General features: G+C 43.6%; 1 protein-coding gene across 3 annotated transcripts in view; it reads left to right on the forward strand.

Annotated features, from left to right (window-relative positions):
• The window catches only part of SPOCK3 (SPARC (osteonectin), cwcv and kazal like domains proteoglycan 3), a 570,187-nt gene that overhangs the window by 163,553 nt on the left and 393,544 nt on the right, over positions 1 to 13,090 (forward strand). For all 3 annotated transcript variants that reach the window (XM_085882734.1, XM_085882736.1, XM_085882735.1), the window contains exon 3: positions 4,559 to 4,604. In XM_085882734.1, coding sequence (XP_085738860.1) covers positions 4,559 to 4,604 — 46 coding nt within the window. The remainder of the gene's footprint in view (positions 1 to 4,558; positions 4,605 to 13,090) is intronic.

Genomic DNA, 13,090 nt, shown 5'->3' on the forward strand with positions numbered 1-13,090 from the left:
GACATGATTGAGGGTCAACAGACTGTCAGAGAAACCAATAGTTGAGGGGGAACAAGTGAAAAAAACACAGGTGCACCTTAAAATACCATTTCTGCAGAAAGGTTGTTCACAACCTTCGAGGGGCAATCAAAAAGTTGTACGAACGAGGCAACCAAGAGCTCTCAAGAATGCCAACTTTAAAATTTTTCTACATATAAGTTGCACATGATGAGAAAATATATTTCTTCTGACTTTTACGTACTTGTCAAATGAAAATGAAGACATTGGTGTTTCTTGGACTATTATGATCGAGTGCCTCATTTGTACTATAACGTTTTGAACATCCCCTGTCCATTAAGGTTGGAATTTCCACTGAACTTGGCACATTGATTACACATTCCTTGGGCTGTTTACAAGTAGATAAATTCAACTTCAGCTGACCATCTACCAAGAGGTGTGTGTGTGTGCTTTTGTCCATTTTGTCCATTGGTTCACAAAGAGCTTTTGTCCATTGGTACTTATGGAAGATATAAACCTCCTGGGTAAAATATAGTACTTCATGCCATCATTTTATTCCTTGTTCGCACCTGATTTCAGTGGGAAACTAATTGGCTAATTATCTGGCAGCTAGGACAATGGAAACCAGGATTTTCAGTGCTGTTTTCCTTTAGTGAGAGAGACACCTTGCCACATGGTGATTTTATATATGAAGGCTGCATTTGCTAGCAACTACCAATGTATTTTGTTAAACAGGGTTTGAGGCTCATGGAGGAACTGCAACACAAATCATGAGCACACATGCAGACAAATTCACGAGACAACACCGAATGTGACTTCAGGCAAATACAGTGGGAGAAGTGACGCAACTTACTGGAGCAGCTTGAGCACCACCGATGCCATTTTAATGACGTTGCTTTTCTCTCTGCACTCAGCAGGGCAATTGCAGAGAAATTTTCTCCTCATAATGGATGCCAACCAATGGGGTTTTATCCATGCTCTATCCTCTAAATGCTGAACTTCAAGTCAGCAAGCAGTACATAACATTTGGTATGACTTGGCTTGAGTTCCAATCGGAGTGGATGCTCTTATACCACCGAAGTACAGTGGTATCTCCATTATACAGGCTAACTTATAGGAAGATGGGAATTACATTTTGTCTAGCCTTTCTTTGTCTCTTTTGATAATGAAAACCACCTTTAATAGCCTTACCACAGCAAAAATTCTATAAAAGGTGATTGCTAGAGTATATATTTTAGAAGCCTTACTTCTCTGACAAAAGTAAGACGCAATAAAATGCTTATATACTGCAATAACAATGCTAATATTAAAGGCTTAGAGACAGGGGGACAGGGTTTGGGTGAATGCATCCATGGAGAGGGGGCGGGGAAGGGGGGTGTGGGGAAGGTGGTCAAAATATCCACTGCATTCTCACATGCAAAAGACAGATGACCCCAAACACAAATGGTGTTCCACTCACTAATTAATGTCTGTGACGTCATAATATTGTAAAGTCATCAGACAGAGTATGATAAAATAAGGGCTGGTTGTACAGTCTACATAGAAGTAGGTTCAAATATGCATAGTGGGTGAAAGACCTGGTGTGACGGATATAAGCTGTTGGACACTGGAGACAGCATGGAGGATGGTGACAAATCACTGACAGATTTTGTGTTTGAATGTGCTGACCTTTTCTCTTAAACATCATTGCAGTTGTGCTGCAGACTGGGCCCAGCAGCGAAGCAGCCCTGGCATTTCTTTCTGGTCATTCCGACTTTTTGGCTCGTTAAGCACAGCTAATTACTATGCTTGCTTCCCTTTCATACCGGCTCTTCCTCACACTCCTCTTGTGTGGAAATGCCAGTATATTCTGTCGCTTCCATCACCTCGCTCACTTTCTCTTTTGCTTTTACACCCTGTGGTGGTGCTAAGTAATGTATTTTTTTCTTCAGGTTTCTTTATTCAATTCACTTAACACCTCGAGCCACAATATCCCTCCAACTCTTCTTGAGATTTGCAGCTTCGAGCTTAATTAGGAAAGTGGAGACATTTCTGATCATAACTTCACCCCCTTGTTATGATTATTTCCACTACTTTGCCATCTGGGCTACTCTGTACCTCAGTATTGTTAAGTGTTTTTGTGCAGTGGCCTATGCAGCGAACAAAGTAATGAATAGACGACACCATATGGCATCGCCTAATCTCATACACCCTGAAATTAGCTCAAATAAGAGTGAGGCTCGACACAAAGCAAACTCTCCATGCAAGATGAACAGCATCTCGTATAGACGTGCATTGTTACGTGAGCGGAGAGATGACAAGGCTGCTATCCCACAGGGTTATTAAATGCCACATATTGTGAAGTACTGAGAGAGCCCTTTCTTTTTACAGGCATCTCTTCTCAAAGAGCGTATGCTTAGTGCTTTGTTCTTAAACAATTGCAAATCTATTTTCCTGTCTCAAGTGTGCACGCTTGTCTGGGAAACAATTTCGCTGAACTTTATATTTAATAACAAATGCATTGCATGGTGTAAATGCACCTGCAACTCTGCCAGGGCTGGAGAGGGGGAGGGTGGGTGGCCTTAATGAAGACACAGCACTTTATTATTTTTTTCACAGATTTACATTTTCCAAATACACTGCAAGAGTCGCATTTTATGAATCAGAAGGAATGTAATTGGATTTTGGTTTCCAAAAGTCAGCATGCGATCTTAATTGCCTGTTATTACAGGCAAAGGGTTAAAGGCTTAATGATAATGATGATTATAATGATATGTTTGCATATATAATCATATTCACTCTTATAGGATGAATTTATTTTATTGTTTAACCTTTGTCCTTTTTTTTTCTTCTTTCCCCCACTCATGCTTTTCTTCAAAAGGAGGTGGAGGTCAGTAATTTATTTATTGAGAAAGTTTAGCGGCCTGCTAAATGTCATGGAATATGTGGAAAGGTCATGCTTTCATCGTTGCAGGCAGGGCGTTTGATTTACATTTGTTTGACTAAGGTTCTCAAAATCCACAAAGACAGTTTTCGTTTAGCCATCTGAGGCCTGTGGAAATGAGTGCGAAATGGAAGAGCAGGCAGCATGAGCTTGAGCAGAAGAATTGTTTCACACCAAATGTGCTGGTTCATGTTGTGCAGTCGGATGTGAGCATATTTTCGACAATCACGTACCACGCCATAATTGCTGCTGTGTTTCGGTCCACTCACGGATAATGCATTCTTCAAAACTATGCACAATACAGTGCGAATGCCACCCATCCTATCGTTCGACACAAATTATCCCAAATAGAGTAGTCAAGACTCTTGGGTATACTTTTGAGCATTAATAATAAACAAGCTGCACACATTTCTGGACAATGTGCCCAAGGACTGTTTACAAGCTATATTACAATGTGTTGTTGATTGTAACTAGCAGTGCAATTCAGTCAGCAATCATCACACATAATTCCACAAAAAAATGCATTCTTTCTTTTAAATATATCTGTTCAAATTTGTGAGCCATAAACATCTTGCAATCCTACTGTAGTGGGTATTTTGCGACTCCCTAATATGCACTGAACGATATGGTTGCTATTTAGGCTAACAAGCTTCATTCGATAGCAAGACTGGATTTAAGCCTCACGTCTAATTTCTGTCATAATCAATAGCAAACAATGCAGGGTAACAAAACGCTGCCTATTTTTGCTTGAGCATTTTGTATCATTGATAGTACTAGCAGACAATTAATAGCACATTTAGAGATAGAGAGTAATCCAATGAGTTCAATAGTTTTATTTTTAATCATCGATTCTATAACAAAGCTGGAAGACAAATTGTGTCTTCAATATGAGGCAAACAAAACAATGAGGAAAAAACAATATGGTCACTTCAGCAACTTACAATTCCTGAGCTATTCATTCATAGGTATTATCCAGGGTGGATGAAAATTTCACCGTTGTCCTCCGAGAGGTTTCAGGTTCAAACTTGACTGAAGGTAGTCTTATTAAGGATTTGGTATTTAAGCAACTGGAAAGTGAGTGTGTCTCTGCACAATTACTTTTTCACAATTGGATTGTCGGTAAAAACCCACCTGGATTATTAATCGCCTTCATCTGCTCGCCCATCCTGTATGTTCTAAGTGTGATGCCTTGCAGGCTACACATTATGGTTGATTTTTAATGCCCTCAGAGAAACTGGGATGAACACTAAAATGGTACCTATGAAAAGGCAGTGCTGCTCAAGATCCTTCTCACTAAATTTAAAAAGGACCATTGTGCAACTTTGCAGGATGCATTTTCCCACCTTTCTACAAGTGCCATTCAGGAAATATTTATACGTTGGCTTAAAGGAGCAAAATAATATTCACAAGCTTGTGCTTTGTTTCTCCCCTCATTTGATGGGCCAGGCAGCTGGAGCCATGTTCCCCAATGAGAGAGCCACGGCATGAGTAGAATTACTATCGCCCTGCTCTTTTGAAAGTGGCTACATTAATTTCCTTACCGGAACCTGATTAATGCCTATCTCTTCTCTTTCCATCCCACTCCCATTCTCCACTCCATTTCTTACCCCCATGTCCTTTCCCTAATGTGCACTTTAGGATGATCGCTGGCATGGCTGGAATCTGGCCAAACCGTTTGACCAAGGTAAGGGCTGGTCAAAGGTCATTTCACTTGCAGAGAGATCTGGGAATGGGTGTCGGTTGCCACCAAAAGCACCATTTGTTATCGGTTCCGCTCCGTTGGCGATGTTTAATTCAAAGCAGATATCTGTAAACATTTTCTCTCCATCTTGATAGCCGAATTGCAACACCTTGTGTTGCAGAACATGCTGCCAACATTCCAGCAAACATAATGCATGCATTCTGCATCCAGAACGGTTGAGTAATGGTTTTCCTAATGAGCACTTTTACTCGTAGACGTGATGAGCAATCTTCAATCTCCTCTATCCTGTGCTAATTTGTGCTGTGCAGAAAATTGGCAAACCAGCTGAAGCAACCCCTAAAAATAACTTAATCATGTAACTGCATAAACAACAGCAAGAAAATAACAATCTGAGTCAAATGTTGACCACAGCCATGTTGCCACAATATTCGTTGCCATTCTTTGCAATTCTGAGAAAGCGATAGGCCCAGATTTGCATCTAATTACTGCGAAGTTCTTCTCTGTTCAAAATGTTAATAAAGCCTCTTAATTATGCCTGTAATTGGTTCAGCAGCTGCGGCTTTATCTTATCAAGAGTGCCTTTGCCTCAATATGGCTTGGGCCTGTAGCCCAGCCATATTTTAGGGATCGACGTGACAGCCGTTTTATAAAACGGTGTGGAATCTTGCACATTTTCGATTGTAAATCAAAAGTGTGAGCAGAAGAATTAGACAGACCATTACATTTCCAATACAGCAGCAGAAACTTTCAAATTAATTATCCTTGTATATAATGGTTTGCATTCTTGGCACTCCACGCAAATCTGTGTGCCTGCTCTGAGGATTGAAGAGCCTCATTCTATTTGTGCAGGTACAATATAGCTGCAGAAGATGAGTGATTCCATGTCCATGAAGAAAGGGAATTCTTTATATTTAGATAATTGTATGACAGCATTTGGATAATTACCTCTGCCACTGAAGGTCAGGTCAGGCTAGATTGGATCTGCGACTTGCTTCAGGTACAATGTAAACCTGTATGAATTTGTTTCATGGTGGGCTTGTCGGCGACTAAGCCATCTCCCCCACCAGGTTTCCTGGTAAGGAGGGTGTATGAATATGGACAACCAACTGGAATAAAAACAAAACCTGTCAAAGGGTGGAGGAGCTCCTTGTGAGCCAACAACCATCCATATCTAGTGCCCAACTATTTTTGTGAACGTCCTCCTGCAGTTGGATTACTTTTTTAAGGAGGTTGGTGGCAGGATTTGCACTCTGGCCAACGTAAACCCTTCACTTTGCAAAACACAAGAAAAACGCAAAGAAAATTGAAAGCCCACTCTGTGAGAGCACCTCCTGTGCAGCTGCCATTCACAGCGCAGCTCAACGGATGATGGGATTGAGGCAAAGCCTTCGGGCCCCTTACTCTTTGATGATGAGAGGAAAACCACAGGGTAACCTTCCCGGGTTAGATTGCGGAAGTGTGTGTTGGGGTGGTGCTGACGTGTTGTCCACCAGACAGCAGTCTGATCACCTGATCAGTCTCTCTTATCATCTGAGCTCAATCATTTGAACATCGGTATTGCAGCACTCTGAGGTTTGAAGACCGGACAGTGAAGAGATCATGGTGGGGGTTATACCTACTCTTGGTCTGGTTGCTCTGATGGTTACCATGCCCAAGGAGTTGCTGTAGCTGTGTCCAATAAGCTGACTCCAATGACAATTGAGTTAACACCGGTCAATGAGCGTATTATGAGACTAAGGATTCATCACTCCTTGGGTGTCGTTTCCCTGGTCTCTGTATATGCTCCGACTGAGGCGAGTGATCTCACCATGAAGGACGCATTCTATGCCACGCTCGAGTCGGTGGTTGATCAGTGCCCCAAGCGAGATACTCTTCTCGTCTTTGGGTATTTCAATGTATCGATTGTAACTGATAGGGATGGTTATGAGACGTGTGTTGGTCCTAATGGGTCTGGAACTGTGAACCACAATAGCACTAAGTTCCTTGACTTTGCAAGAAGTCATGGACTTAGGGTGGCTGCTTCATGGTTTCAGCACCCACAACTTCATCGCTGGACTTAGTATTAATTCCATCGCTGGTGTTGTGGCAAAGGAGATTGACCATGTGCTCGTTGATGTCCCCGCTGGTGGATGAGTCAGAACTGCAGGGTCTTCCAGCGTGCTCAGTTCCTCAATAGTGACCACTGGCTTGTTGCACCTTAACTCTTAAGTTAAGCAACTCTTAAGTTGCACCTTAAATCTGGGAGAATGGTACCATCCCAGCCGAGGTTGGATGTTGGCAAGCTCAAGGGTGAGAGGGTTGCTGAGGAGTTTGCAAACAGGCTGAGTGGAGATTTGGGGGGTCTGGGTACACTGGGAGAATCCTGAAGAGTTGTGGAGTGCCTTCAAGACCACAGTTCTTGAGGTTGCTGGTAGATGTCTTGGAACTCACCGTAGGGCGAAGAATAATTTTGTCTCTCAAGGGACACTGCATACCATTGACCCGGGTCACAGGGCCAGGCTGAATGGAAGAGCTGAGCTGTTTAGGGAGCTGAGGAGTAAAACTGTACATGCACTAAGGGTAGACAAGGAGGCCTATGTGTGAGGAATCTCTGAGGGGGTAGAGCATCACCTGTGGTCAAGTGATTCTCGTCTTGCTTACAGGAGAATTTGCACATTGCGTTCATCCAAGCCCATCCCTCGGTGTACTGCAGTTAGAGCAGAGGGTGGTAGGCTTTTGACAGAGGAGTCCGAAGTGAAGGCCTGCTCGGCCGGTTACTTTGAGCGGTTGTATCAGGCTGATCCACCAGCTGTCGAGTTGGACATCAGGGGTGTTGTAATCACTGTTTCTGACCCTCCAATCAACTGTGGTCCACCTTCGTTTGTGGAAACACATGCTGCGGTGAACCGGTTGAAATGAGGAAAAGCTCCAGGGATCTGTGGCATCTGCGCTGAACTTCTCAAGGCTGGTGGAAATACTGTACTTGTGTCATTGCATGCAGTTCTGTGCTCTGCCTGGAACACAGGCATCATCCCAACTGACTGGAAGAGGGGCCTTCTTGTCCCTCTCTGGAAAGGGAAGGATGATCGCCAGGACTGCAATAACTTGCTAGGGGTGACACTGCTCTCCAGTGCCGGCAAGGTCTTTGCTTGGATAATTATTGATGGGATTCGCCACCATCTGCTTGAGCACCAGCGTCCAGAGCAGTCAAGCTTGACACCAAAGAGGTCAACGATTGACCATATCCTTGCTCTGTGGGTCCTCACCGAACGCAGACGAGAGTTTCGGCAGGGGCTGCTTGCAGCCTATGTTGATCTCTGTAAAGCCTTTGATTCAGTGAATCGGGATGCCATCTGGAGGATTCTTGGTCTTCATGGGGTGCCACCAAAACTGATCGATCTGATGTCTGAACTCTACTCTGGTACTGAGAGTGCTGTGAAGTGTGGTGGTACCATCTCTGACTAATTTCCAGTTGTTACTGGAGTTTGTCAGGGGTGTGTTCTGGCCCCCACACTTTTCAGCACTTGTATGGACTGGATTCTGGGGAGGATGTCGGAGAGATCAAGCTGTGGTGCATCATTTGGAAATGTCAAGATCTCTGACCTTGATTTCGCCGATGATGCAGTCATCTTTGCGGAGACTTTAGGTGCTGAATGAGGTGCTGAATGAGGAGTTGGAGCCGCTGGGATTACGGGTTTCCTGGGTCAAAACTAAGATCCAGACTTTCAATGACATCTTGGATGCTGCTTTCCTGTCTGTGCCTGTTTGTGGTGAGGATGTTGAGGTCATGGAGTGATTCACTTACCTTGGCAGTGATATTCATGTCTCTGCTGGCTGTGAGTCAGAGCTCAACAGACGTCTGGGTCGTGCCTGGGGAGTCATGGATTCACTGGATCATGGGGTGTGACGCTGCCGGTACCTGTGTGGGAGGACAAAACTCCATATCTTCAGGTTCTTGGTGCTTCCAGTCTTGCTCTATGGATGTGAGACTTGGACTCTGACCAGGGATCTGAGAGGGAGACTTAATTCCTTTCATACCAGGTCTCTTCGGAGAATCCTTGGCTATCGCTGGTCGGACTTTGTGACCAACGAGCGGTTGCTGAGAGAGATTCAAATGAGATTTGTTACCTTAGTCCGTGAGCGTCAGCTGTGGCTCCGTGGGCATGTGGCTCGTTTTCCTGACTCTGATCCTGCTCACCAGATTCTCTCAGCGAGGGAGTCTCATGAGTGGAGGAGGCCAATGGGCCAACCACGTGCCTCGTGGTTGCAGCAGGTTGATCGGCATCTCAAGGAGATGGCGACGGGCTCGGCATCTGCCTGGGGGATGGTCAGACAGAGGCCTTTAGAGTACTGGCGTAAGGTGGACGCAGCGACGCGCTGCTCTGGCGCATGCTCTCATACCTGACCTGACCTGACTTTGATTTCGCAGATGACGCAGTCATCTTTGTGGAGACTGGATATCCTTTTGGGTGTCCTCGAGGTGCTGAATGAGGAGTCAGAGCCACTGGGATTATGGGTTTCCTGTGTCACTACTAAAATCCAGGCTTTCAATGACATCTTATATGCTGCTTTCTTGGATGCTGCTATCTTGTCTGTGCCTGTTTGTGGTGAGGATGTTGAGGTCACGGAGAGATTCACTTACCTTGGCAGTGATATTCATGTCTCTGCTGGTTATGAGCCAGAGGTGAATAGATGTCTGGGTTGGGCCTGGGGAGTCATGGATTCACTGTTTCCTTGGGTGTGGTACTGAAGGTACCTTTGCAGGAGGACGAAAGTCCGAGTCTTCAGGTACTTGGTGCTTCCGGTCTTGTTCTACAGATGTGAGACTTCGAATCTGACCAGGGATCTGAGACAGAGACTTAATTCCTTTGGGTACCAGGTCTCTTTAGAGAACCCTTGGCTGTTGCTGATCAGACCACGTCCAATGAGTGGTTGCTGAGAGAGACTCGAATGGGATTTGGTGCCTGCATAGTCCGTAAGCGTCAGCTGCAGCTGTATGGACATGTGGCTCGTTTTCCTGATGGTGATCCTGCTCACCAGATTCTCTTAGCGAGGGAGCCTCATGAGTGGAGGAGGCCAATGGGCCGACCACGTGCCTCATGGTTGCTGCAGATTTATCAGCATCTCACGGAGATCGGAATGAGCCAGTCATCTGCCTGGGGGATGGCCAGACAGAGTGGTGCTGAAGTGTCATCATTATAATGTGGTCATTCTTCAGTGGAGTGCCAGCAGAAAGTGCACGCAGCGACGTGCCGCTCCAGAGCATGCTCCCATACCTGACCTTACCTGAAGGTGGATGGAGGTTATGTTTTCACCCCTGTCTGTCTGTCTGTTTGTTTGTAAACAGGAGATCTCAAAACGTTGTGGATAGATTCAGACGAAATTTGGTGGAGAGCTTGGGTATGTGACGCCAATGAAATGATTAGATTTTGGTGAAAATCTGGATCAGAGATTTTTTTCATGATTTTTCACCATTGAGAGATACGGCCAAAAACGACATATAGCAGGATATCTCAAAAAGTTGTGAACCGATTTGGACGAAATTTGGTGTGCAGGTTGGGTATGTAACAAGGTGGAGTTGATTCGATTTTGGTGAAGATCTGGATCCTGATCTGAGAATTTTTTAAGTGACTTCACCATTGAGTGATTTGGCGACAATGATATATAGCACGATATCTTAAAAAGTTATGGACGGCGTCAGACGAAACTTGGTGGATGAGTTGGTTCGGTGACAAGAGCAAGCCAATTCAATTTTAGTTCAGGTCCGAATCCGGATCTGGCCTATCTGTGGGATACAAAATGTAAACTCTTGAGCCTGGCAGAAGTATGCATTCTACTGAGTGCCCTTCTAGTTATTTTGAAGCAATGGGCATGTCCAGGGATGTAAAAATGAGGAGGGTACAGGGATATTGGCAGGTACGTTGTGATTGATTTGTGATGTCTGTATGTTGAAGATGTCTGATCGTTTTGCTTGTGTTCGGGTCAAATGTGAATGTTTAGTTTGTTTTTGTTGTATTTTCTTGCTTTTGTTTGTTTAATTTGGAAATAAATATATAGTAAAAAGCAGGGGATGGGTAAGTGGGACAGAGACATTAGTGTTGTGTCACTGAGTTATCAGGAATGTGGATATAACACAGTCTTGATATGGGCGAGTGGCTTCCTGTGTTTGGGTTGCCTTGCCTATCATCATCATGATATTGCTATCCTAGGGAATCAATAACAAGAGGTGATATTCTTGTTGTTGCCCTCCTGGCACTTGATTGAAAGTGTAGTAGCTGTGGTTGAAGAGAGCACAGAGCAAATCTTATTGCATCTCTTGGGATGTGTTAACAGACAAGATTCAGCCTGTCTGAGGCAAGTCTGACATTGCTCAATCGATTGAGAAGGTGCCGTGATACAACCAAAGTCGGAGATTTAACCAGAGGTCTGACACACTTCCCCCATACACTTCATGGATGTCTTCAATTTCGTTGTGTACATTATAGCTGGTCCCTACACACTCATGCGCTTTGAACTGACTCTCATGATGCAAAGCAATTGGAAAATGCCTCATTCATGGGTTTAACTCAGAGATGCTTCCATGACAACAAAAGATGCAATGGAGATAACGAGCTGGATGTGGATATTGTAGCTGCTGTGACAACTAGATGTAATTTAGGTTGAGGCCTATTTGTTGTGGTTTTTGTGTTTGCTTGCAGTGTTTTCAGATATTTTTTTTTCTGATGAAGCAGCACTGCACACATGCTTGCGAAGGACTCCAAAACTGCCTGTAAAATGCTAACTGGTATAATTGAACGTTTTATACATGAGGCAAATCTAATTTTGGTAAAATATCCTAAAGTTGAAACCATATCTAAGTGTATTTGCAGGGACATATGTTCCCTCATCTTTAGCATTAACACTTTCAGTGTCATGCAGACAGAGTGCATTTACTTCCAAATATCTCACTTTGACCTGTCTTTCTTGAACTTGATCTGACTTCAATTCGCCAGCTCTTCCACGCATTCTCTTCTTGCAGCCATCACCACGTTTATACTCCCCCCTCTCCCCAAGACTACAAGGTGCTTTCTATCCACAACAATGATCTTCTCAGCTTCAGCATTTGGCGAGACAAAATCCCCACGGGGCTACGTTGTTGATATTTTGTGTCTCTCCAAAGCTGTTTTGAGCACCTCCAACACAAATCCCAGCCACATCATGGTTGGTTATGAGGTAAATGGAGAGTAAGTTCAATTTGGCTGCCATGAAGAGAATACATTAATTTTCTTTGCCAGTATTTGTGCAGCCCCAAGTGTAAAGTATATAGGCTTGAGAGGGCCAAACAATCCAGTAATTTATTTGCACTATTCCAAATACTTGGTGCTTACCTGGATTTAGAGCTTGCTTTGCAGTTTGGTCAGCTTTCTGAGGCAAGAAACAGAGATTGTGTTAGGTTTCATAAAACCACAGAATTCTCCTGCAACTCTACAAAGTAATCTGTCCATGAAATGGATGACAAAACTAAATTTGAGACCAGCGAGCATTGTTTATCTACATGAATAAATAAACAGTGACAACAGCAACAGCATTTGCTGCTTCACATGAGCTCCAGCACATAATGTAACAAATACATTATTGCTTGTAATTACAGCCCCTTAAGCATATAATTATCATATCAAATGATTTGTAAGCATAGTTTAGTCTTTGTCAGTTAATATATCAAATAAAAATGAATCACAATGGACAGAAAAGGTTAAAGACAACCAAGATGTGTTGGATTGTGGTTGTTCTGTGCAGTATAGGATGGGTGCACAAAAGAAAAAATAACAAGTCCCCCTTGGGCCGAGAGTTCTATATGGCTCTGTGCATTGAGCAACTGTTCCTGCAGTACATGTGATTTCAGAAACACCACCTGAACAGGCCACCTCACTGAACACAAGCTGCCTCACCTTCCTGGGCACGTAACAACCCAGAAAGGAAGTGGCACCAACTTTTACTTGTTTCTTCGAGGGAATATCACTGGGATATGATATAACAGCAAAATTGTCACCAGGTCAAAATGAATGCAGATTCAGATTTTAACTGGCCATATATCATAACAAGCTGCATAATTTCCATTTGTTTACTCTTTTCACATTTATATATTCTTCCTCAGAATATGCTGGCAGTGCAAACCACATTTGGCAATGATATGCAGATGTTTTTTTTTTATTTATGTTGAAGACTTGAGTCATGGGTTAAATAGTCCTCATCGAGGCCAGGCCTTAAATAAAAGAACTGCATTGATAGAAATGTGAGGAAAGAGGGAACAGTCGAAGAGTTTTTGAGGAAGTAAAAAAATCTGTTTTTTGAAAGGGGAAGGTCATAAGGGTTTGCAAAGATGTGAGAAGGTAAAGGGTTCCAGAGTTTGGCATTGGAGAGGAAGAAACAAACATCATAACGGCCCATCCTTGAGTTGCCAATGGCTACACAATAATCATGTGATGTGGTGCCTTGTCGAGTATTCCTTG

Source organism: Eptatretus burgeri, chromosome 5 (genome assembly GCF_056783735.1).
Source record: "Eptatretus burgeri isolate ZD-2024b chromosome 5, Ebu_testis_v1, whole genome shotgun sequence".
NCBI classification, from domain to species: domain Eukaryota; kingdom Metazoa; phylum Chordata; class Myxini; order Myxiniformes; family Myxinidae; genus Eptatretus; species Eptatretus burgeri.